Genomic DNA, 25,758 nt, shown 5'->3' with positions numbered 1-25,758 from the left:
CATTCTGGAAAAAAAAAAGAGAGAGAGAATATGGCGGCGCCAGTGAGTGAGGGGGAGCAGGCGTGATTTGGCCACCTCAAGCCGACAGACAAGGAAGGACCGGCTGCGACAAGGGGAAGAAGGCCCACCGCCTAGGTCTGGTGCGGTCTTCTCGCGTTCACCAGTGCTGCTCTTTGCTATCTGGGCACTGTTCGCATCTCTTTCCAGTAGGGGTGGGAACTACACCTTCATGGCTGAGGTGAAGGTGAAGCTGCAGCTGCCGGACGCGGATCCGGTAGAAATAGAAAACAGGTAAATTAGTGGGTCCGGAGCCCCGCAGGCGGCGGGTCATTTGGGCAGCGGGATCCTTTCTCCGGGGACCTTCGGGAGGTACCGGAACAAGTTCATTGAGCGCTTAGGAAGGGGGTTGCCGGGTTTGGACCTCCCCCTCACCCCTGGAGAGCAAAACTCTTAAGAAGTTCGAAAGGAACTTGACAGTCTGCAATTTTGTGTAGCTGTGGTAATGCTGTTCGGAAATTATGATGATGCGCTGCCTTCCTGAGTTAAGGTTGGTCGATGCTCAGAAAGGAGACGGCGTTTTTGCAGTAGAACGTGAGGATACACGTTCTGATCCTAGATCGCTCTTATCAGTGTGGTAACTACCACGACAGAACGCTTGGGCGAAGTTAGGGTGCAGTTTGTGATTACAAAGCAGCATTTAGCCAAATACGGTTTTGGTGCAGTATTTAAGTCAAGATTGTGGGGCACCTAAAGCCTCTCTCTATATTCTCTATCATTGCATTGTTCCTTTTAGCTTACCACATACATGGTTTTAAAAGGACCAACTTTCTCAAACTGTTATGAATAACATGATGATCCCATGACAAGGTGAAGATTTGGAGGTTTTTTTGGGGGGGGGGGGGGTTGGTAGAGATCATTCTAAAAGCAGGCCGTAGTTGTGAATTGTTAAAAATTTTGGCTTCCCACCAGAAGTATCTGACTTGCCTCCTGCTTGCACACTTATGGCTGTCCAATGCACAGTAGCTTAATTTTGTCGTACTTGTGTCTGAGAAAATTGAAAATTGAAGTCACAGGATTAAGATTTTTCCTTGTTTTCATTGATTTTTGTTCTAAAGTTCATATTAGTGAAAGAAAAATATTTTCCCTAAGTAATAATAAACATGTATTTTGAAAGCTTTGATTCAGAACCATCATAGAAACCCAAATGTGAAAAAAGACACAATTTCAAATTGTTCTAGTATTTCCCCCCACTGCCTCTTAAAAATAACTAAAAACATGAATAATGTTGTTAATGTCTTTGTTCTTAGGATTATAGAATTATGTCACCAGTTCCCTCATGGAATCACAGACCAAGTAATTCAAAATGAAATGCCTCATATAGAGGCTCAGCAGCGGGCAGTGGCAATCAATAGACTGTTGTCTATGGTAAGGTGAATCCAACTAGTTAATGTAATTGGTTTTTTAAAATTGTCATTGTCATTACTTTCTGTTATTAGTCATAAAAACATTAGAAGGTATGTTAGGTTGTGACTGATAAGATTCTAAACCAGGAAACAGCTCAAACTGCCTGAATTGAGGAAAGAGAAAATTATTATTTTACAAGACAAATGAAGTAAATATGTTGTTTAACTGTTGTATTTCTTAACCTAATTGTCTTTAAGATACATAAAGGTATATAGACATAGTCTCTACTCACCTTCTGTTTTCTTCGTACTGGTGTTGGGACATTCTCTATGAAATACATCCCCCTGATTTTTCAGAGTCATCACAGAGCCAACTTATTAGGGTATCATTCTCCACAATCTTACATTGAGCATTTCATGAAGCAGGAATGAGTCCAGTTGAGTGTGAACAGTGTGGGGCCTCTGGGAGGAAGTGCAGGCTGTGCCCCAAGTAATAGCAGTGGGGGTTTTTTGTTGAGTTTTTTTTTTTTTTTTCAGTGAATCCCTTTCACCTGCTCTCACCTCTTCATTCTCCTCTACTGCCCCAAAACAGCCTACCTAGTAGTCCCCATGCTCTAAATCTGCCTATTTCTCCTTCCTTTCCTCTATCATCAAAACTTCCATGTCCTGAGAGCATTTTGGTTTGCTTAGTAGCAATTAAGAGATTTCTATACTAAGGGCTCATCTGAAGGCTGTTACACTTTTTATTTAAATCTATCAGCATTATTGGATTTCTAAGGACTCTGGATATGGAGATTTGAGGACAGGCGAACTTTCTGTTAAACTGTTCCCTTCAACCTTCTAGCTCAGGGGTTGGCAAACTTTTTGTATAAAGTACCAGATAGCAGTCCTTACCACTGTGATTCAGTTGGTTGGGCATCATCCTGCAAAGTGAAAGATCGCTGTTAGATTCCTGGTCAGAGCACATGCCTGGGTTGCAAGTTTGGTCTCTGGTTGGGGCATGTATGAGAAGTAACTGATCAGTGTTTCTCTCCCTCTCTTTCTCCCTCCCTTCCCCTCTCTCTAAAAATAAATAATTAAAATCTTTAAAGACTTAAGTGCCAGAGTGTACATTTTAGGCTTTATTGGGCCATTTGGTTTCTGTCACAATAGATCAATTTTTCAAGAAAATAGTTATGGTCCGCATCTAAATAAATGGATGTGGCAGTGTCCCAATAAAACTGTTTGTAAAAAGCAGTGGCCTAGATTGCTGACCCTTGTTTTAGCACCAGGAAAAGGGGCTGTTGATGCTTTCTAGTCAATTCATGTTGACAAAAATCTTCAGCTCCAGGAAGGAAAGATGAAGGAATGCTGGGAGGGTGTGGCAATGGAAAATGTTTTTGTTCTGTTACCATCCTTTCAGCCCTTTCCTTTCTGTCTGAAAATCGTCCTCAGTACCTTCCTCTCTTTCACCACCTCTGTGATGGACCCCATCTACTGCCAGTCCTATTAGCTTATAGGCTGTAGGCAGTGGTGGAGCTATTAAAGAATTTTAAACAAAAGAGTGATTATTAATAAACCACAAAGTATTACTGATTTTAGCCCCTAAATAAGTCTCAAATTGTCCCTCTATTTCCATTCCTACTACCCACACATGTGTTCAGGCTCTTGGCTTTTACCTGGACTATTGCAGTGCATCCTAACTGACTTTTCTGGTTCCATCTGCTTCAGAGCAGATAGCCTGATCTGCCTTAAATACAGATCTGACTAAGTCACTTATCTAGCAGAAATGCTTCTTTTTTAGCAGTAGAGATTCAAGTCTAAACTCATGAATTGACCACATTAAGCCCCTGCCTTCCTTACCTGCCTTATCTCTTGCCATCATTGTGCCTCAAAAGTTAGGTTTCAAAGGGAACAGATTCTTCTTGGTTTCCTACCACATTATGCTATTGTATGCCCCAGACCCTTTGCTCAAGCAGTCTTCCTTGCTTAAAAGGGAAGGCCCTTCTTCCCATTCTTCACAGACTGACTAACTTCTCATTATCCTTCAAGACTCAGCTCTGCTCTTTTCTCCTGGAAACCTCCCTGAATCCCAGATTGGGCCAAAGCTTCTTTTCTGAGAGCCCATCCCACCCATTACTTACATTATTTTTAAAAAAATTTTATTGTTTTTAGTCTCACCCCAGGATATGCTTATTTTAGAGAGGGGGGAAGGGAAGGAAAGAGGGAGAGAAACAGCGATGTGAGAGAGAAACATCAATTGGTTGCCTCTTGTATGTGGCCCAACTGGGGACTGAACTTGCAACCTAGGTGTGTGTCCTGACTGGGAATCAAACCTGCAACCTTTCAGTTTATGGGATGACACTCCAACCAACTGAGCCACACTGGCCTGGGCACTTACCTCTTTCTTAACGCCAATCAGATTGTATTGAATTTAGCTATGTGATTCTTTTTTAGAATTCATGTTTGTACCCCCAAACAGCAATCATAGACTGGTGTTCATTAAATGTTCTTGGTTGAATTAAAAGTGATTGTAGCCTCTAAATTGAGCTTTTTGTTCAGTTTTGCTGCTTAGTGGAGTCAGTGGGGAGGTATTACTGTTAAGCCATAGGTAAACCCATTTTCAAGTCATGGGTCTCCCCAGTCTTACCCATGGCTTCCCCATACTGCCAGAAACCCAGTGGTACAGCCATGTGGGTGTTCCTAAGTTCAGACCCAAGGAAATTCAGAAGCATATGTCAGACATGCTTTATTTTACTTTTGACTCATTAGAGAACAACAATTGCAGCTCTTTTATTCATTGGTTGACCTTTCTGCCTAATTTTCATGTAACAATAGAAATCACATGTATCAGTAAATGCCACTATTAACTTTGTAACTTTTATTTAATCATCATGTGATAGAATATTTATGCATGTCAGCCTTTTTTGAACTTTACATAAATTTTATTTTATTTATATTTATTTATTTTATTTTAACTTGAATACAGATTTTTTTCTATTATTATAAAGCTGCTTGTTTATAATCTTTATGCATTGATCATATAACTAAGCCAGGATCTAGCATATAGGTAATTGTTAGGTGTTAATATTTTAGAAAATGATGAGATAAAGAGGTAAGTTTTTAAAAATACATGGCATGTGATAGGTAGGCAAAAACTTAAATCTCAAGTGTGGAACTGACAGATAACAAGAAGTAGAGCCCTGGTTGGTATAGCTCAGTGGATTCAGTGCCAGCCTGTAAACCAAAGGGTTACTGGTTCAATTCCCAGTCAGGGCACATGCCTGGGTTGCAGGGCCAACTCCCCAGTGGGGGCTGCACGAGAAGCAACCACACATTGATGTTTCTCTCCCTCTCTTTCTCCCTCCCTTCCCCTCTCTCTAAAAATAAATAAACAAAATATTAAAAAAAAACAAGAGGTAGAATGTTTTAGTCTGTGTAAAACAAAGAATTCATTCATTGACATTTGCCATTGGATTTGGTGTATCTACAAAGCAATTAACTGTTATTTTCTATTTTAAAAATATAGGGTCAGTTGGATCTCTTAAGGAGCAATACAGGCCTTCTCTATAGAATAAAGGATTCTCAGAATGCTGGGTAAGCACCAAATTATATCATTTTAAGAAAACTTTTGCCCCGGCCAGTATGGCTCAGTGAATTGAGTGCTGGCCTGCAAACCAAAGGGTCACCAGTTTGATTCCCAGTTGGGGCACAGACCTGGTTTGCAGGCCAGGTCCTCAGTAGGGGGCTCCCAAGAGCCAACCACACATTGATGTTTCTCTCCCTCCCTTTACCTCTCTCTAAAAATAAATAAATAAAATCTTTTAAAAAAACTTTAATTATTACAAAAGTAATACATGCTTTTGAAAAAAAGCCAATACTGAATAGCATAATGTAAACCTCCTACACATCATCCTTGTCTCCTATCATGAGTTCCATTTCCCAGAGATAACTGCTGTTAATAATTTGGTATATATCTTTTCTTCTAGATATATAAAAATACATACAGATGCTTATATATTTATATATAATCTCTTTTAAACAAAAATGGGATCATGCTGTCCGTACTGTTTTTTTTCTAAGATTTTATTTAGTTGTTTTTAGAGAGGGTAAGGGAGGGAGAAAAAAAGGAAAAGAAACATCAATGTTCCAGAGAAACATTGATCAGGTGCCTCTTGCATGCCCCCAGCTGGAGACCTGGCCCACATCCCAGGCATGTGCCCCGAACAGGAATTGAAGCAACGACCTTTCAGTTTGTGGGACCATGCCGAACTCACTAAGCCACACCAGTCAGGACTAGCCTCACTGTTTTGCAACTTGGTTTTTTTTGTTTGTTTTGTTTTGTTTTGTTTTTAACTTGTCTCATTCTTTTTTAAGGTATGCCCTTTTTTTGGTAAATAAATCAGTGTGATGACTTTGTCTGCTGATTCATTTAAGTAGTCATGTAGATTATTAGATTATTGTGTTTCTCTTTGCCTTTCTAATTCTACTTTATTCCCCTGCAGTAAAATGAAGGGATCAGATAACCAAGAAAAACTAGTATATCAGATCATAGAGGATGCAGGAAATAAAGGTAAGCATATAAAGGAAGAAGCAGAAAAAAACAAGGACTAGATATAGGAACTGAGATCCTGGCTTCCCAGGGTATGGATCATGTGTACACTGCCATTTATGTAAAAAGGAGAGGGAAGTATACATATATACAGGGTAGGAAAAAAGTAGGTTTACAATTGTGAGTATGCAAAACAGTTTATTCTTGTATTATTATTTATTAATTGTATTATTTTCCATATGAACAACTGTAAGCTTACTTTTGTCCTACCCTGTACTGCATATATGCTTAAAGGACTCATGGAGTGATGTCATTGTTGCCTCAAAGGAGGCAGGAATTTGATGACTGTGGTTAGGGATGGAAAAAAGTTCTGAATGTTGAACTATGTGATTGTATTATCCAAAATAAATTAAAACTTAGGGTCCTTTTTTTTTTAATCCTCACTCTCTGTGCTTTGGAAGCCTTATTTTCTTCATCTCTGTAAATTATGGATAATAACATCTGTTTGGGTTTGTCAAAAAAACAGAGATGTATAGTGCAGTGTGGCATTGTCTGACTAGGTCCCTCAACAGCTTTTTAGTTCCTCTGTCTTCATAGAAGAACTATATCTAAATTGTTGTTACTACAATTTAGGATCTCTTTGATCTGTTAGCTTTAACATTTATGAGGTAATCTGAAACCATGTAATTTTCATATGTATTAATCAGAAAGTTTAAAATGTATTAAATAGACCTATGAAAAAGCCATTCTGTATTAAAAAAATTCTTCCTATCATTATGCTTCTCTGTTGTGAAGAAAATACAGCAAAGTATTTTCACATAAAATTCCCATTTTCACTATTTCCTTTTTTGAAAGAAAAATTACAGCTTTCTGTGCAGGACTTTTACTGGCTATAAGAACTATAATCTTCCTATTTTTCATCTCCCCAATATAGTGTTGTATAAAGAATGGACAGAGGGGCTGCCATAAAGAGGTTTTTGCTCTCCCTTGAAGATAGCAGCTGACCCATCCCAAACTTGTTTGTTTTTCACATATATAATCTGAAGGAAATTTATAGAAAACAAAGATTGAGGTGCAAGAGGGAATGGAAGAGACAATATAGTCAAGCACCACTTAATTACATGGATAAGTTCTGAAAATGCATTGTTAGGTGATTTCATTGTTGTTTTGCAAACGTCATAGAGTTCAGGTAAACATAGATGGTATAAACCATCCTGGCTGGGTAGCTCAGTTGGTTATAGCATTGTTCCCATAAGCCAAGGTTGTGGATCTAATCCCCAGTCAGGGTACATAGAAGAAGCAACCAAGGAATACGTACATAAGTAAGGAGAACAATAAGTTGATGTTTCTCTCTTCCTCTCTCTCTCCAATCAATAAATAACATTTTTTTAAAAAGAAAGTAGACTTAGATGGTATAAATCTACTGCACAACCAGATTATAATAGTGCAGACTATTGCTCCTAAGCTATAAGCCTATACAGCATGTTACTGTAGAAAACATGAAATTAAATCAGGCACTAGAGAAAAGGATACAATCAACAGACACAGTAAATCTAATTTGTATGAGGTTACTGCAGCATACTGTTTTACAGCAAACTTTTTTTATAAGTAAAAAGAGTATACTCTAAATTTATGATAAAAAGTATAGTAAGTACATACATCAGTAACAGTCACTTACCATCATCAAGTATATACTGTAAGTAATTGTATATGCTGTATTTTTATACAGCTGGCAGGTTTGTTCACACAAGTATCACTGCAAACACATAAGTAATGAGTTGGGCTACCACATTAGAACAGCTGTGATGTCACCAGGTGATAGAATTTTCAGCTCTATTATAATCTTATGGGACTACTAGTATATATGCAGTTTATCACTGAGTGAGATGTCATTGTGTAGTGCAAAACTACATTAATTCAGTAACATTCAACATTTTTCTTTCATTACAAAAATGTCCTTTTCGTTTGTTTTTAAAAAGTTTCCATGTTAGGATTCCAATAAATTCTCGATTGCTAAATAGAACATATAACTTAGGTATTGTTTTTGCATGCTTTTGCTGCCCTATCTGAGATTCTTTCTTCTAAGTCACTTAATTTTTCCAATAGCTAAGCACTAGGAGTATAAACATATATATTTTGCTACTTTTGGAATGAAATATAAGCAATGGGGATTATAAACACAAATCCTGGAGTTTTCAACTTATTTTACTTTACTTTCTCATAGGAATATGGAGCAGAGATATCCGGTATAAAAGTAATTTGCCATTAACAGAAATTAACAAAATTCTAAAGAATTTGGAAAGTAAAAAGCTTATCAAAGCTGTTAAGTCTGTGGCAGTGAGTAGTGTTCTCTTTTCTTCTCTTGAATGTTGGCTGTACATATATTGCTCCAAGTATATTTCAGGGTTTTTTAAATTGTTATTTAAGCTATGTTGTGATTTAAGCAACTGATCAAAAAAGATTTTTAAAAATTTAGCTCATTAGTTTGGAGGTGCTGCTTAGTTAGATATGGCACTGTCTAGTTGTCTAACCACTCAAAAATCTAAAGCTATTCAGGACAATTTTTGGAATCATGAACATTTTTCCTGGATTTTGTGATATAAGAATTTATCTCATCCTGACATATTAGATTGCTCATTGAACAAATATCTGTTGTGTGTTTGCTATGTGCCAGGCACTGTTTTGTGTGCTTGGGATACATTATTGAACAAGTCAGAGAAAGATCCCTGCTTTGGTGGAGCTTCTGTTCCAGCAGATAGTGTTTCTCTTCCTCATCCTGTCCACCCATCATGTCCTTCAGGTGCTCTATACTCCAGAGCTGGGTCCATCAGAGACATCTGATGTTGACCTCACTGATTTAGGCATCAGAAGAGCCAGGATTCCCCTAGACTAAAGTTGGCTTGAACACAAATTTTAGCATTTAAGAATTTTGATATTCATGCAGTTGGTACAGCTGGTATGGGAAACAGTATGAAGGTTCCTCAGAACAGTTAAAAATGGAACTGCCTTATGACTCAGCAGTTCCACTTCTGGGTAACTATCTGATGAAGAAACCCAAAACACTGATTCAGTATGTACACCCCTATGTTCATTGCAGCATTATTTACAATAGCAAAGATATGGAAGCAACCCAAGTGCCCATCAATAGATGGATAGATAAAGTAGTGATTGAAACACATATGTATGACTCAGTCATAAAAAAGAATGGAATCTTACCATTGGTGACAGCATGGATGGACCTCGAGAGTATTATGCCAAATGAAATTAGTTAGATAGAGAAAGACAAAGAAAATGTGTAACTACTTATATGTGGAACCTAAAGAAAAAATATATGAATAAACAAAATAGAAACAGAATCATAGATGCAGAGAAGCAATTGTGGGGTTGCCAGAGCAGAGGAAGAGTTGGTAGGCTGGGTGCAAAGGTGAAGTGTATAAAAAGTATAGACTGGTAGTTACAAAATAGTTACAGGAATATAAAGTGCAGCATAGGGAATATAGTTAATAATGTAGTAACTGTCATGGTGCCAGTTGGGTACTTGAAATATCGTGAGGGTCACTTTGTAAAGTATATGATTGTCTACCCACTGTGCTGTACACCTGAAAATGATATAAACCAATATTGAATGTCAACTGTAATTGAAAAATAATATTTTTTAGAAATCAGGTGAACTGCAAAAAAGATTTAATATTCATTTGATTTTATTTAATCAATGATATTTATGTCATACCACTGCCTCAGTTAGAATGTTATTTCTCTTGCATATTTTTAACGGATAATTTCCTATCAATCAAAAGTAAAGAAAGTAATATAGTGAATCCCCACATACCCATCACCTAGTTTGATTTTGACATCTTTATTTTTAATAGCTTCATTGAGATATTAGCTTATATATCATAAAATTAACCCTCTTAAAGTGTATGATTTATTGGGTTTTAGTGTTTTCACAGAAAAATGCAACTATCACATTCTTCTAATTTTAGAGCATTTTTATCACCCCCAAATGTGAACCTACTAGCAGTCACTCCCTACCTTCCCTGCCCCCGGGCCCTGACAACCACTAATGTGCTTTCTGTCTCTATAGATTTGCCTATTCTGAACATTTCCTATAAATGGAATTATACAATATATGGTCTTTTGTGTCTGCCTTCTTTCACTTAGCATCATGTTTTCAAGATTGCAGAATAAAGTAGTATAAATATTCATGAATCCATGCCACCAGATAAATGTTTGAATAAATAAATACATGGGGCAGATTAGACATACCTTATGTGCAGAAAAATTCCAAATAATTTATGTAGACATTCCACCCTAAAGGAAGTAAAACATAATTCCCAATTCTTAACTGTGGACTATGCATGGTGACTTTCTCCCTAAGAAAGGGCAGGAGAAAAAGTAACTACAGTGAAGAAAAGTGAGCATCACTACTTTTAGTCAGGAAATTAAAAGTTAATATCAGCATTGATAAGTCATAATGTTGACAATCTGTCATCACTTGGTGATAATCAAATACTCTTGATATGATGTGATAAGAAGGTCATTTGACCTCTGTGGTCTTTTTTTCAGTCTGATCATCAGAAAAACATCATACAAATCCCAATTAAGGTCATCCTATAGAATATCTAATAATTCTCAGTACTGGCAAGTTCATCAATAAGACTGAGAAATTGTCACAGCTAGAAATTGCCTCAGGAGCCTTGACAGCTAAGTCTAATGTTGTATCTTAGATAGAATCCTGAACCATAAAAGGGACATTATGGAAAAATTAAAGAAATACAAATAAAGTGTAGTTTAGTTCATAATAAATCAATATTGGTTCGTTAATTGTGACAAATGTACCCTCTTTGTGTGAGATGTCAATAATAAGGAAATTATTACAAGGTAAATGGAAATTTTATACCATTTTTTTACAATAATTCTGTAAATCTAAAGCTCTTAAAATATAAGTGTTTGTTGTTGTTGTTGTTGTTTTTTCAAATCCCAGCTTTGGGAGAATGAGCTTATAATCACATCTGCTGTGCATGTTTTTCCCTAGGCCTCAAAAAAAAAGGTGTATATGCTCTATAACCTGCAACCTGACCGGTCTGTGACTGGTGGAGCCTGGTACAGTGACCAGGATTTTGAATCTGAATTTGTAGAGGTGCTTAACCAACAGTGTTTTAAGTTCCTGCAAACCAAGGTAAGGCATAATTGAGTAAATAGTCATGTACTAAACAAAATATTTTCTGCTATTGATTTTGCTCTGCATAAATTATATTTAGGAAATGCTAGTATTCTTCCTGAGATTTATGTTTCTACCCTTATAGGCAGAAACAGCACGAGAAAGCAAACAGAATCCAATGATACAAAGAAATAGTTCTTTTGCATCATCACACGAAGTATGGAAATATATCTGTGAATTGGGAATCAGTAAGGTTAGAACTCAGTTTCTAATTTTAATCTTATTTTTAAAAACTTGTTTATCATAGGGGTATAGTTTACAATGTGTTCCAAACATATTTGATCTGGATCCTTTTTTCAGGTGATAACTTGTAAATATTCTGTAGAACCCACTTTGAGAAAGCACTGTTCTGAGCCAGTTAGGCAAACATGGTCATTGCCATTGGCACTGGTTAACTATATGTGAGCTTCGGAGATAGAGCAGCAGAATGGAGGCCTGGCAGTGCATTTCACTATCAGAATCGAAAAATCTGTCCTGATAAGTTCTTGACTTTGTCAGGCACATATGTGCTAAACATAAGTAATCGTGTCAGTTGTCATTTATTGGTATTTTCTATCTTATGAGAAGCAAGCAGTGTTATCATAGTTTTTAAGACCTATACATAAGGAAATTATGCTAGATGCTTTACAGTTGGAGAAGAAATTGAAGTGGACATTTGGACAAGTCACTTTCATTTCCCAAATTTCTCATTTGTTAAAAAAACTATGAATTTTGACTAAAGATTGTTTGATGTCTAAAGTACCATTCTGCTCAAGCATTTTATAAATCTCTATCAAGTTCTTGCCAAACAAATGTTACTTTAGAAGACTTCTAGGTTTTACTTATAAGAGTAAATATATCAGAAAGTGTCAAACTCAGTTTGAGGTAAGTGTTCTGTCCCCAGCATGAGTGGTTTGTGCTAAATTGGACCATTGTTCAGCCTCTTTGTACTTCTGATTACTTGCCAGCATAATGCTTTCCCATTTCGCTAAGAAATTGTGACCCTATACTGTTTTTAACCCCCTCCAAAAGAACGTCTCCTTGTCCTTTTTGTTTCCTTTTTCACACATCCCCTTTTATAGGTAGAGTTGTCCATGGAGGACATTGAAACCATCTTGAATACACTCATCTATGATGGGAAAGTGGAGATGACTATCATTGCTGCAAAAGAAGGCACAGTTGGCAGTGTAGATGGACACATGAAACTCTATAGGGCAGTCAATCCAATCATCCCACCTACGGGTTTGGTTCGGGCCCCCTGTGGACTCTGTCCGGTGAGTTGAAGTGACTTCACTTTACACCTGACTGCCACATAACATACCAGCAAAGGCACATCCCAGTTTCTCACTCTCAGGGTTGACCAAGATCTCAAACCTTCATGTAATGTTGATGACAGACATTTAATGAACAGATCTTGCCTTACATAAGAAATTTGTGTTGGCTCTGAAATGGACGCTTTTTGACAAGCATTAATCATTTAAACTAAGTAGGGTGGAAGTGAGATTTGTTGAGAATGTGCCATGGCCAGACATATTTTTGAAGATTTATGTGGTTTCATTTAATCCTCCTTGTGTCCTTTTTAGCTAGTGGTGTCATTTCCTCTTAAGTAGGAGGGAAGTTAAGCTAAGGAAGACCTAAGAGCATGTAGCTTAGAAGTAACAACCATGCTCCAACACTCTTCATTCATTCATTCCCATTTAGCTTATGAGTGTCAACTGTGTGCTATAGGCACTGTCGCATTTGTATTCTTGGGCTGCTAGCCTATATTTCATGAGACTGGTCCCTTTTATACTTCTATGCACTCTATGCCATGGTTTCAATTATTAGAAAGGCTAGCGTATTAGGAATTCTATTCAGCATCCCTTCACAAAAAGGAAAGCTAAAAATGAAACATTTGGTAAATCAAAATTAAGTCATTCTTGTGTATAGGTCCTCCTTGTATTCCTGTGTTACCTACTGATAGCCTTTTTCCTATTGGGCAAGTGAACATGCTCATCTTTATGCTATAGTAAAAGATTCCCACTAACTAATTCTGTGATCACAGAGCAGGTCCTATTATAGTATAGTATGTTCCTAAGTACAGTCCCAATCTTTCGATTTTAAAGTTTTGTTTTTAATAGCACTTGAAATAAATAGTTGGTTGTTGGATGTTTTTATATTTTGTGTTAGCAGAAATTTGAGTTATAGTTGACATTTAATTTGACATTACCTAGTAGTATAATACTTTTAAAACTTTGGTTTGAATATAAACTTTTTTCTTTTAAAGGTTTTTGACGACTGCCATGAAGGTGGTGAGATTTCGCCATCCAATTGTATATACATGACAGAGTGGCTTGAATTTTAATAGAGAGCTATGAACTTTACTGACATTTTGCAAATGAAGTTACTTTGGGAGCAGATAACTTCATGCATGATGGAACATCAGATTCCCTTGAAAATAAATTTCACAGTAAGGGATACAGACTTGTTGCCATGAAAATATATACTATTTTATTTATGAAGATTAAGTTTATATTGGTAGAGTGGTCAACAGAATATGAAGCAGGTAGGTTTGTAGTGAAATCCATTGTTCAGTAAATAAAATACTCTGCAGTTCTGGAGGACAACATCTTCTGAAGCCTTCAAGACTTGTGATTGTTCAAGAAAAAAGAAGCCAACAGATCCACATTTATCAATGGATAATGGCTAGAGCCTAAAAATGCTTGTTTTAAAGTTATTTGTTAAGATCTTCATTGGAAATTGCTTATATCTGGTTCACTATCACTTTTTCTGTTTTCTCAATGATTCTATTGCGAAGAAACTGAAACAGGGAATGCAGGAATAGCAGAGCAGTCTACACAAACTTGTGTGAATGGAGAAGAGAGAACATTCCTTTTCCACACAGTTAATTCCTTTGTATGTCAGAAATATTTTTTCAGAGGATTATGCCACTGTATTTACCTCAGCCTAATGGTGGATGATGTTTTCAGTGTATAAATATTGTCATATTCATCTTAAAGGATTCTTTTCACTGGACTTTTGTTAAAGTCTTAGAAGTTCATTCTGTGGCTCAGTTGTATTACTAGAATTTTTTCCTACAGTCTTATTTAACTGAAATTAAAACTAAAAATAATCCATTGCCCTCCACTTACATTTTATGTTGGGGAGGGGTAATACTCTTCTTTTCTTTCGTATTTTAGATTTGTTTCCTTATTCTGTTCTAAAAATCATGGTGTAATATGTCTAAACTGAGCAGAAAGCCACCATAATTGTTTTCAGTTCTAATAGCACTTTCAATTCCAGTGTTTAGCCATATGGAAAACACTAGCTTATTTGATGTAGTGTTTTACAGAAGTTAGCTGGAGGGCTTTTCAGGAACTTAGCTGTTGTATTTTCCTTTTTAATTCCATTTAAAAGTTTCTATGTCTAGGCCCAAAGCATCATACCAAAGGAAAGGAATTCAAACTCAGCTACTCCTGAGGCTGACTTCAAACACCAGTTTGGAGATACTGTAAGTGGGCAGCCATCAGAAGAGTTATTATGTGATAAGTGGGATTAGTAAAGTCAGCCCAGTAACCAATTTTTAAGAACTGGATAAATTCTGTGGTGAGCTGTATAAATTAGTTTTTGATGGCACTACTCTTCAAAACAAAGATCATTTTAAATATTAGAAGTAGGCAGAGATATAGATATAGATATGATACAGAGAATCTGGGAGCCTGGAACTATACATTTCTATCCCCAGTGAGAGTTGGAATGGTAATGCCAATATCCTTCCTGGGACCTGGTCTATCACAGAGGCATAGTCTTATTTAATAAGCAACGTAAACTTGGAGGAGAATTAGAATTGGAAGGTAGGAACCAGTTTCTTTTTATAGACAAGATTTTTTTCCTTTTTTTATTGTTCAGTTACAGTCATCCCCATTCCCACCCATTGTTCTATCCTGCCCCATCTAGCCCCTGTCACCCTGCCCTGCTCCCAAAGACATTCCTTACCCCATTGTCCTTGTCTATGGGTCCTTACTACATGTTCCTTGACTTGGCTCTTCCCCATGTTTCCCCCATTATCCCTATCCCTCCTCCACTCTGGTCCCTGTCAGTTTGTTCATTATTTCAATGTCTGTGGCTCCTTTTTCCTTGTTTTGTTGACTAGGTTCCACTTGTAGGTGAGATTATATGGTATTTGTCTTTCACTACCTTGCTTATTTCACTTAGCATAATACTCTTCATTTCCATCCATGCTGTACTGAAGGGTAGGAGTTCTTTCTGCTGTGTAGTATTCCAACATGTACAATACCACCGTTTTTTGATCTGCTCATTTGCTGATGGGCACTTAGGCAGTTTCCAGCCCTTGGCTATTGTAAATAGCGCTGCTGTGAACATAGGGGTGTGTAGGTTCTTTTGAATTGTTGTTTCAGAATTCTTAGGGTATAATCCCAGCAGTAGAATTACTGGATCAAAAGGGTGTTCCATTTTCAGATTTTTCAGGAAATTCCATACTGTTCTCCACGGTAGTTGCACCTGTCTGCATTTCCACTAACAGTTTACTAGGGTTCCCTTTCTCCACAACCTCCCAGCCCTTGTTTATTGATGTGTTTATGATAGCCATTCTGACTGGTGTGGTGCATCATTGTGGTTTTAATTTGCATCTCTCTGATGGCTAGTGATGTTGAGTATCCTTTCATATGTCTATGGACCCTCTTGTCCTCCTTGGAGAAGTGTCTCTTCAGATCCTTTAATTGGATTGTCTTCCTGGTGTGGAGTCATGTGAGTTCTTTATATATTTTGGAGGTCAAACTCATGTCTTACGTATCATTGGCAAATATGTTTTCCCATACGGTTGCTTCCCTTTTTACTTTGCTGATATTTTCTTTAGCTGTGCAGAAGCTTTTTAATTTAATGTAGTCCCCTTTGTTTATTATTTCCTTCAAGTCCCTTGTTCTAGGGCACATATTGGTGAAAATGTTGTTGCATGGGATATCTGAAATTTTCTGGCCTATGTTCTCTAGGACTTATATGGTGTCATTATTTATATTTAAGCCTTTTATCCATATTGACTTTTATTTTTGTGCATGGTGTAAGCTGGTCAAGTTTCATTTATTTTTGCGTGTACCTGTTCAGATCTCCTAACACCATGTATTATTATTGAGGCTATTTTTACTTCATTTTATGCTCCTGCCCCCTTTATTATTAATTGATCATAGGGACATGGGTTTCTTTCTGGGTTCTCTATTCTGTTTCATTGATCTTTGTGTCTGTTCTTATGCCAGTACCAGACTGTTTTGATTACAGCAGCCTTGTAACATAGTTTGATATCAGGTATTGTGATCCTGCCTACTTTGTTCTTCTTTTTCAAAGTTGCTGAGGCTATTCAGGGTCGTTTATTGTTCCATATACATTTTTGAAATATTCTGTATATGTGAAATATGTCATTGGTACTTTAATAGGGATTTCATCGAATCTATAAATTTCTTTGGGTAGTATGGACATTTTGATGATGTTAATTCTTCCAATCCATGAACATGGTATATGCTTCCATTTATTTGTGTCTTCCTTAATTTCTTTTTTTAGTGTTCTGTAGTTTTGTAAGTACAGGTCTTCCACCTCCTTGGTTAAGTTTATTCCTAGATACTCTATTTTTCTAGGAACTGCTTTTAAATCAGACTTGGCATTATATCTTGATAACCAGAGACTGTAATTTTTTAATCCTCACTGAAGGGCACTTTTATTGCTTTTTATAGAGACAGAAAGGGAGAGAGGCAAGAAAACATCGACTGGTTGCCTCTCATGCACACCCCAACCAGGGATCAAACCTGTAACCTTTTGGTCTATGGGATGACAGCTCCAACCAACTGAGCCACACTGGTCAGGACCAGAGATTGATTTTTAAAGTTTACAATCTGTAGCTAAAACATAAAAATATCCATCCCTTGCCTCACTAGAAAATAAGAGTCTCTGTAGACATTTTTCTCATAGCCTGTTTTATTTTTTAGAGATTTATTTTTTATTGTTTATTCTAATCATCACACATTTTAAATTCTGAATTTAACTGAAGGAGAAAAGAGGTCATTTTAAAATACAGCACTTCTGATAATAGTTAAGTGCATATTACATACAGGAGTAATCTTTGACCAAAACAGTGAGGCTCTAGACTCATGACAATACCAAAAAAAACCCAAAACACCAAATTGTGAGGTCCTAATCCTTACAGTTAATTTTCATTTAGTATAAGGTGTTTTGCTCACCTGAGAATAGATATTCCCTGGAGTCTATCAAGGCCTTGCCACAGTTAATAGTAATCCATGATTACAGTCAAAGAGAATCATGAAAATCTATGATTTGATGGCTTAAATGAATAGTTTATGTGGGATTCTTCCATGAAACTATTCTGATCTTAGTTTGGTGCTGAGTAAATTTTGTAGAACCAAGAGTTTTATAGTGATCAACTAAGCAAACTAGTCAAATAGAAGTAATTTCAAGTTGAGTCACTTATTATTGATGGTGAGAGGAATACAAAATACATGCCTTAAATTCCAGTGCTGTCCAATAGAACTTTCTACAGCAGTGATTTTCAACCTATTTTATTTCATGGTACCCATAAACTATATTAAAATTCTGTGGCACACCAAAAATATTTTTTTGCCAATATAACAGAGAAAAGTATAACTTTGATTCATTCACACTGGATGCCTGTTGTTTTTGGCCGTTGTCATTTTTTAAATTTGACAATCTAAAGCATAGGTGGCAAACACAAGGTCTGCAGGCAGAATCCAGCCCTCCACCTTGTTTTATCTGGCTTGGCCCCTTGTTTCTACCCAGCGGCAGTGCTGAGCTCTCATTTAACTGTTAGGGAGTAGTAACATTTATAGAGTCCTAAAATTACATTCGGCCCTTTGAAGGCAATCCCAAGGTTGATGTGGCCTCCACTGAAAATGAGTTTCACACCCCTGATCTAAAGGGAAAGCAGTCTGTTCCCCTGACTAAACAGTCAGGTATTGCATGTTTTATTGCTGTTGTTGATTTTTAATTTTTTGTTGATTTTAGAGAGGGAGACTGAGGAATGGAGATAGAGAAACATCTATTTGTTATTCCACTTATCCATGCATCCATTGGTTGTTTCTTGCCTGTGCTGCCCCTACTGGGCATTAAACATAGTCTTGGCATTTCTTGTTTTTCAGTTTTTACCTATTGATTTTAGAGAGGGAGAGAGAAAGGTATTGCATGTTATAAAAATTCTTGTGGCACACCAGTTGAAAATTGCTGTTCTGTAGACTACAGATTGTTAGAGGCAATACTAGGGATCATAATAGGCAAAAATTGTTGGAAGATGAAAAAGGATTTTTTTTGATGGGTCATGATCAGAAGAAAAATCATGGAATGATGCTTGAAATGATCTAAAGGACCATAGAGGTTAAAAGGTAGAACTCTACAGAACAAAAATTTGAGGAATGGAAAGATTATTTTAAAAAATAATTAAGACTGTAACAAAATCCAAATTGTTTCTGTGATTTTATCCTTTGACATTGTGTTCATTTCTCAGGCTTTATAGAGAATCATTTAAAGCGCCTGGCTAAGTTAATATTTATAGGCCACAAATGGATGGCTTGTACTTTGTGTGTTACAGTGTTTTTAAATTTTTTCTTTATACTGTAGTTGCCAACTAATCCATATGTATATAAACTGGACATAATTTGTGTACAATGTACATATATCTTCCCTGAATATAAAAACCACTGTATAAAGTTTTTTCTTAAAAATCAGAAAATTGGCCACACCTTGCCACATTTCCACATGACATGAGTTCTCCACATTGCCCTTACCTTTACCACTAAGGTCTTATACAAAAAAGGTGACTGGTTACATTCCCTGCCTGATCCTTGCAAACACCTGCTTCATAGCATCCTTATAATTTATTCTCTCTCAACCTGTTTGAGGGACTCAAACAGGTTGGGGGGCATGGTGTCAAAGGTGAAGAAGGCCCCAGTCTGGGTTTAATATCCTGGGCCAGCTCAAAACAAGCAAGCTAGTGTTTTGAGCTCCAAGCCAACACTCTGGACCTTTAGTCATGTTTTCTTTCTCCAATAAAATAGAAAAGTTTCACTTCAAAAAGGAAGTACAACTCTTATAACATACATGAAATCTATTTAGTTTTACTCTGGACTGGAAGTCAGGAAACCTGGGTTCCATTTCTGTCTTACTCACTGGATGTCTGAGATGTCCTTATGTCCCTTATCATACTGGGAAAATACTGCTTTAGTTCATAGCAAGTTGGGGAGATGGAGAGTCTACAGAAAATAGAAATGCTGTTTGTAATTTAATTTGAACATTGAAACTAATGTTTGTTTTTGCAGGCATTTTTTATGATTATCTATAATCTTATAATTGCTCTATTACATTGGCATGCAAAACAGCAGAAATCACTGTGCCTGTGCTGGTACTTTCAGCATAGACTTTACCACATTAATCAGTTCAGGAAAATCCATGTTCTGAAAGTGGCCACGGTCAGTGAATCTGTACAATTTGGCTTCCAACCTGTCAGCCACTTCTTGTTGTTCTTTCCAGGGAAGGAAAGGGTCATCAGTGGAGCCAAACTGTACAATGTGAGGGCAGTTGGCTTTGATCTTCTCCCACTGCCAGGGGCGGTTGAAATATCCTATGGGGAAAAATATATACAACCTATCAGTGCCTATGGGTAATTTCCATTCTAGGCATTTAAAAATATCAAGTGAAGACCATAGCAGAAACACAAAGAATCAGAACCTAAGTGGTTTTCAAATCTGTAGGGCTTGATACCATAGGTACTTATGAAGAGGAAGTATATGGTTCAAATAGTCAGGCCTCAAGGGTTCCATTCTAGACGATGGTTTAGAAATGGTCTACAACCTCTCAAAGTGCCAAGCTTATATCTAGATGGGTAGTAAACATTTTTCATGTGCTATTGCATTTTTTTAGCCTATCTGAAAGACAATGCTGTTTTAGAACCGGAACAACCAGCCCTATTACTAGCAGAAGGGCTTTTTCTGGGGTTTCTGCCTTCAGACTTACCACTTGCACGCTCATTTTCATCCCCCAAGTCTGATGTGTATGCAGACACTAATACAATGGCATATACTCGATGTGTTTCTGCATACCTGGAGAGAGAAATGATGTCAGCTAATATTTAATGTTAAACCTGATCACCAAAAAGTCAGTTAACCACCTGAAAACTCATTTGGTTTAGTTTACACGAAGCCTGTGCTATGCTGCTGAAGTTAAAATGAAAAATAGTAAGGAAGCTGCCAAATTACAAAGCCAATGGTTAATCACTTAACCATGGCTACTTGATGAGTTTCTGCTCATTTCTTCAAGGTAGTCCAAACCTCTTCTGCAGTCCTTTCCAAATAAACATAAAAAGTATAACCATATTCCTTGATTTATGCATTAATCTACCTGTAATATGCATCAACATGTAGATTTCCAGGCTTAGTCCCAGAGCATGTATTCAGAAGTTTGGGATCAAGTATTTTAAGGCACGACACCTCCCCCAACCCAACCATATTTTAAACACTATGCAATAGCAGAAAGGTATCTCTTTTATCACACACTCCATGTCATTGAGCCTGGCAAATATGGAAGTAACCCAACCCTAACAGGCTTATTCAGCCAGCTAAGTCCCTAAACCATAGGCTTTATAAACCTAGAGAGATGTAATGTTCTATGGAGAGCACCAGGGATATATGTCCATAAATCTTAAGGACAGGGGTGTTAAGGAGGGAAGGAGTAACAACCTCTAACTGCTAACAAATATTTATTGAACACCTACCATATGCAGGACAGGGACTGTGGTTTCAGTGTCAGAGTGAACAAAGTCCACCCTCATGGACCTTCCATTCTATTGGCAGGGAACAGACAAGAAATAAACAGGACATCAGATGGTAAAGAGTGGTATAGGTAGTAAGGAGGAAAATAAGGTATAAAGGGAATAGGAGCCAGTTGAGTTAGATTGCTGTTTCATATGGAGTGATTAGAAGATCTCACTGAAATGCCCTGGCCATGTAGCTCAGTTGGTTGGAGCATCATCCTGATATGCCAAGGTTGTGGGTTTGATACCCGTCAAGGCACATAACAAACGTCAACCAATGAATGCGTAAATAGATTAAACAACAAAAATCAATGTCTGCCTCTCACCAATAAATAAAAATTTAAACATTAAAAAAAAAGGCCTTACTAAAAGGGGCCTAAAGAGGAGGAGAAAGCTATACAAGTATCTACGGACAGCATACAAGTATCTAGGGACAGAGTTCCAGGTAGAACAAGAACAAGTACGGGCCTAAGCTAGATGTACACGTGGCATGTTAAGGAACCGCAACGAAGCCTGTAAGCAGCTTGGGGGCAGTAAAGGTAGAGATGACATCAGTGCTACTTGGGAGCCTTGAAGACTGAGGAGTTTTTCTGAAGGGATGGTCAGCTGCTGGAGTTGGAACCACTTGTTTTAAAAATACCACTATCTCAGTAAAAGCAAAAAAAATTACTATCCAAACTAGAAAGGAATTAGGACAGATTATGTTACCGCTTTTGAGGTCAACACTGTTTCCTCTACAGTGGAAACCAGATATACACAAAGTGTTTCCGAAACAAGTTTGGTTGGAGCCCACACGGGGTGGTAATTCAACAAGGATCACACCTCATGGCTGCAATGGCCCCAGAACTGTGGCCTATGATAATGGTCTTCTCATCACAGTGCAGCTCTGTCTCCATGAAGGGCAGCCAGATGATCTCTCGGGCTGTAACTAAGGTTCAGGATAAAGAAAGAATCTGTCACTTGATAGAGACAGCCTTAGTCTAATGCTGCCCACCTTTCTAATAGATGACTGCTAAGTAGTTCACAACTTTTAAAATTTCAGGACCACAATGGGAAATAGGGCCATTTTAATATAGCCAAAGATTTGCATGTTGCTATTTGAAAAAAAATCAAACCTGTAGTTTTGGTATTACTTTTTACCATTTTCTTGTAAGAAAATACTGAGGATATAATGAAAATAACTGATGCTTTAAGCTTCCCAACTTAAAATGACAGTATTGCCTCTCAAATCATTTCTTTCTTTTCAAAATGGGAATTCCTGAGACAAATAATAGTCAAACTCAGAACAAAAGTGGCACTGTTACATTGTTAAATACTAGGATTTTATAGATGCTAGAAAGTTTTATCCTATCTCTGCCTCAACTGAAATATGCATAAATTTTGCCTAGAAATATCTATTGATTTATAGAAGGGAAAATCAATTGCTTGAAAAGTTGAAAATTAAATTTTACCAAGTCCAAGTGCTTTTCTTGATCCTTACTAGAATTTTCTATAATATTTTTTCTTTGTATTCACCCTTCTCCCCAAGCTACTTGCCATCATTCATTCTTAGGTATATACTCTCTTTGGCTGCTCTATTATGATACTCTTTGTTTTCTACCAGGAAAATGCAAGATCAAAACTGAACAAGATGAGACTATTTGAAAACACTTTTAATACTCACTTGGATCAGGCATGTTTTTAGCCAAACACTGGAAACCAGGTATCTAGGACATAAGGGGAGGAAAAGCTGTAATAAACATGTTAATTACAACTAATACTTTGTTAATAAGGTATGCTACCACACTGGCCAGGTAGCTCAGTTGGTTAGAGTGTCATCTGATACACCAAAATTGTGGGTTCAATCCCTGCTCGGCACATACAACAATCAATCAATGAAGGCATAAATAAGTGGAACAATAAATTGATGTTTCTCTCTCTCCCCCTCTCTTCTTCCCCCTCCTCCTCCCTCTCGCTAAAAACCAATAAGTAGTCCTGGTTGATGTGGCTCAGTTGATTGATTGACAGCCTGCAAACTGAAAAAGGTTGCTGGTTGGACTCCTGGTAAGAGCACATGCCTAGGTTGAGGGCCAGGTCCCCAGTGGGAGGCATGTGAGAGGCAAGTGATCAATGTTTTCTCACACTGACATTTCTCTCCCTCTCTTTCTCTCTTCCCCTCTCTAAAAATAAGTAAAGAAAATATTTTAAAAATAAAAAGCAATAAATAAATGAGACAATATCATCTTTATTCAATAACTGTTTGCTTATGCTGTGAAATGAAGTGTGTTAAACACTACAGGATTACATATGAATGAATACACAATCCCTCCAATAAACTTCATCTGTAGTTCCAAAACCAGCCAGCTCTATAGGTCTCCATTTAGAAAGACCTGTATCTGTAAGTGAATGTGTTCAAGACAGGCTGACTTGGGGCGAAACAGACTGTGCGCCAGGAAGTAGGTAAAATGTAGTACAGAAACTTGGAATCCCATCCTCTTGGACACTTCCAGCTGTTTTGGTTTATACTTCTGGCCATGGATTTTAGACGTAACTCAGGGATTTTATTCATGAAACCTACTCTACAGCTCTATAGGGCAGCAACACAGGAAGCGATCTTATTGCGTTGGTTACGGAAGATAATTTTTTAAAAAATCAAGATGCACAAGATACCCTACAGTAGAATACCATTTTTATAAAGCTCACAAAGAAGTCAAGTTAAGCAATATGTTTTTTAAAGGATATACACATAGGTTGCAAACGTATTTTAATTTTAAAAAGAGCAAATGAAAACAATTTAGAATGACCGGGAAATGGGATGGGTGGGGACTCACAGATAGCTTCTATTGGTAATGTACTAGATTTTAGTTTGGTCAAGGATTCTTAGGTATTGGTTACATTAGTCATAGTTTACATACATATTACATATATGTCCTTCGTATGTGTTAATATTCCATGTTGGATTTTTAAAAAATCTGAAACAGGAAGAGAGCAGTCCCAAATGTGAACCAGTAGCAGACACCGCCGGGGGGGGGGGGGGGACGGAGCGCTGGGAGGGTTGGTCTCCATAGTTTTAAGAGATGGTGCTTTGTACTCTAAAGACCAAGCCAAAGTCCTCCGGGCCGCTTTATCAAACTTCGGACCACTAGTATTAGACTTTAAAGACAGGTCGGCAGAGGACAGGAATAAATACCCACAGAGCTTGGACTTGGGGGAGACTTGAAAGGCACACGTTCAAACTTCAGTCCTACATCTCTTCCATCCCCTCCAGCTCCAGGCTAATTTCCCAGCACAGCAAGGGGAGTCTCTTACCTGGTCCAGCGCCTTCTTCACCCAGCCATACCAGCCGTGGGTGGCCACATCCCCGCCTCCATTCCCAGGCACTATTACAGCCTTGCTAGGAGAAGCCATGAACTCCGGCAGAGCAGGGTTTAGAATGCGGGAGGAAGTGGACCGGGAAGCCTCCACTGTGGCACTCTGGGAATTGTAGTTCTAAGGAGCCATAGGGCACTCTAAGGAATTGTAGTTCTGGCTTTCTTTACAGCACAGAACAGTCAAAATCATACCATAGGAGTTTCCATCGCATGTACAAGACTGTGACAAGCCCAGAATATGCTATCTCTTTACTAGAATTATTGATATTTCCATAGGAAACTGTGCTATTAGTTCCAAACATGCAGAACACAGCCTATTTATTAGTTGAGGATTCCTGGAATTCATATTATTTTTTCTTCTGATTTCAAAATAGTTCTTAGTAAAACAGTCAATATTAGCCCTGGTTGTTATTTTTGATTACTTTAAACACTATCCTTTAAAGGGTTTCACTGTTCCTGTAGAAGAGCACGTGGATAACATTAATACTTAAACTGCTTTGGAGACTGTGGAAACTGAGATAGCAATGAAATGGTTTATCTATCATAATGTGGCAGTCCCGAAATTTTAGGAACTGGTTGTGTCTTATATATTCAAAGCTTATTGAACTGAGGTGGGCAGAGTTTGTGTTATAAATGGTAATGAAGAGGAAAATCCTTTTTATTCCTTGTTCCTCCTATGGACTCACTCACTGTGTATATCACCTGTTGACACTGAGAAACACTCTTGTCCGCGTTTACTTTTTGAACAGGCACAAGTAGGTGATTGATGATACACTGCCCCTCTCCCCACCACATTCTTTACCATGAGCAAGACATAATTTTTCCTCTTGGGCCTTAGACTCTAGATTTTCTTGAAAAGGTCAATGTTATTTAACTTTAAATGTAAACTTATTTACATAAGAAAGAATGAACTGTTGAAACACAGAACACCATGGATGAGTCTCAAAAGGATTATTGCTGAGTGGAAGATGCCAAACCAAAAAAAAAAACAAAAAACAGTGGAATATGATTCCATTTATTTAAAACTATAAAAAAATACAAGGGGCACAAGAAAACGTTATGGGGTGATATACACCTTCATCATCTTAATTGTGGTGGTGTCAAAACTTAAGAAATTATACACTTTAAATTTGCAGAGCTTACTGAATGTCAATTATACCTCAATAAAGCTGTTTAAAAGTTAAAAATAAAACAGGTATTTCAGTAGCAAAGTGGTTGTTTATTTAGTGGTGTTTAGTTCAAGAAGCAATGACAGGAACTGTAGGCTGGGAAAAAATCTAGCCTGCCTTAAGGTTTAAGATTTTTCTTTCCTCACTGGTAGGGTGGTTATTTCTTCCTTTGAGAAGGAGAAAATTATGGCAATGACCTTAACTCTCACCTTTCTCTAATTGTTTATATCAACAATGATTGTAGTTATATAATTACAAATAATCTACCTTTTCTACTTTTTATCT

The 25,758-nt window shown here is 37.4% G+C and overlaps 2 protein-coding genes across 4 annotated transcripts; one reads left to right on the top strand and one right to left on the bottom strand.

Annotated features, from left to right (window-relative positions):
• The first annotated feature begins 102 nt into the window (after nt 1–102).
• POLR3F (RNA polymerase III subunit F) lies at nt 103–18,297 on the top strand. 3 transcript variants are annotated; one of them, XM_028524010.2, is made up of 9 exons: nt 103–291; nt 1,308–1,425; nt 4,912–4,979; nt 5,888–5,955; nt 8,159–8,271; nt 10,970–11,113; nt 11,241–11,348; nt 12,217–12,408; nt 13,401–18,297. In XM_028524010.2, the coding sequence occupies exons 1-9, from the start codon at nt 230–232 to the stop codon at nt 13,476–13,478; spliced, it is 951 nt and encodes a 316-aa protein (XP_028379811.1). In that variant the 5' UTR covers nt 103–229; the 3' UTR covers nt 13,479–18,297. The 3 variants fall into 3 exon arrangements, with proteins under 3 accessions (XP_028379811.1, XP_035865387.1, XP_035865388.1); XM_036009495.1 differs by lacking the exon at nt 103–291 and adding an exon at nt 996–1,019 and having other exon boundaries at nt 13,401–14,757; XM_036009494.1 differs by lacking the exon at nt 11,241–11,348 and having other exon boundaries at nt 13,401–14,757.
• RBBP9 (RB binding protein 9, serine hydrolase) lies at nt 17,322–24,355 on the bottom strand. Its single transcript, XM_028524011.2, has 5 exons — nt 24,243–24,355; nt 22,618–22,660; nt 21,777–21,882; nt 20,159–20,244; nt 17,322–19,766 (listed from the first exon to the last, which is right to left on the bottom strand). The coding sequence occupies exons 1-5, from the start codon at nt 24,339–24,341 to the stop codon at nt 19,531–19,533; spliced, it is 570 nt and encodes a 189-aa protein (XP_028379812.1). The 5' UTR covers nt 24,342–24,355; the 3' UTR covers nt 17,322–19,530.
• Nucleotides 24,356–25,758: the final 1,403 nt, after the last annotated feature.

Source organism: Phyllostomus discolor, chromosome 9 (genome assembly GCF_004126475.2).
Source record: "Phyllostomus discolor isolate MPI-MPIP mPhyDis1 chromosome 9, mPhyDis1.pri.v3, whole genome shotgun sequence".
Lineage (NCBI taxonomy): Eukaryota > Metazoa > Chordata > Mammalia > Chiroptera > Phyllostomidae > Phyllostomus > Phyllostomus discolor.
This window is presented reverse-complemented; position numbering and strand designations above follow the sequence as displayed.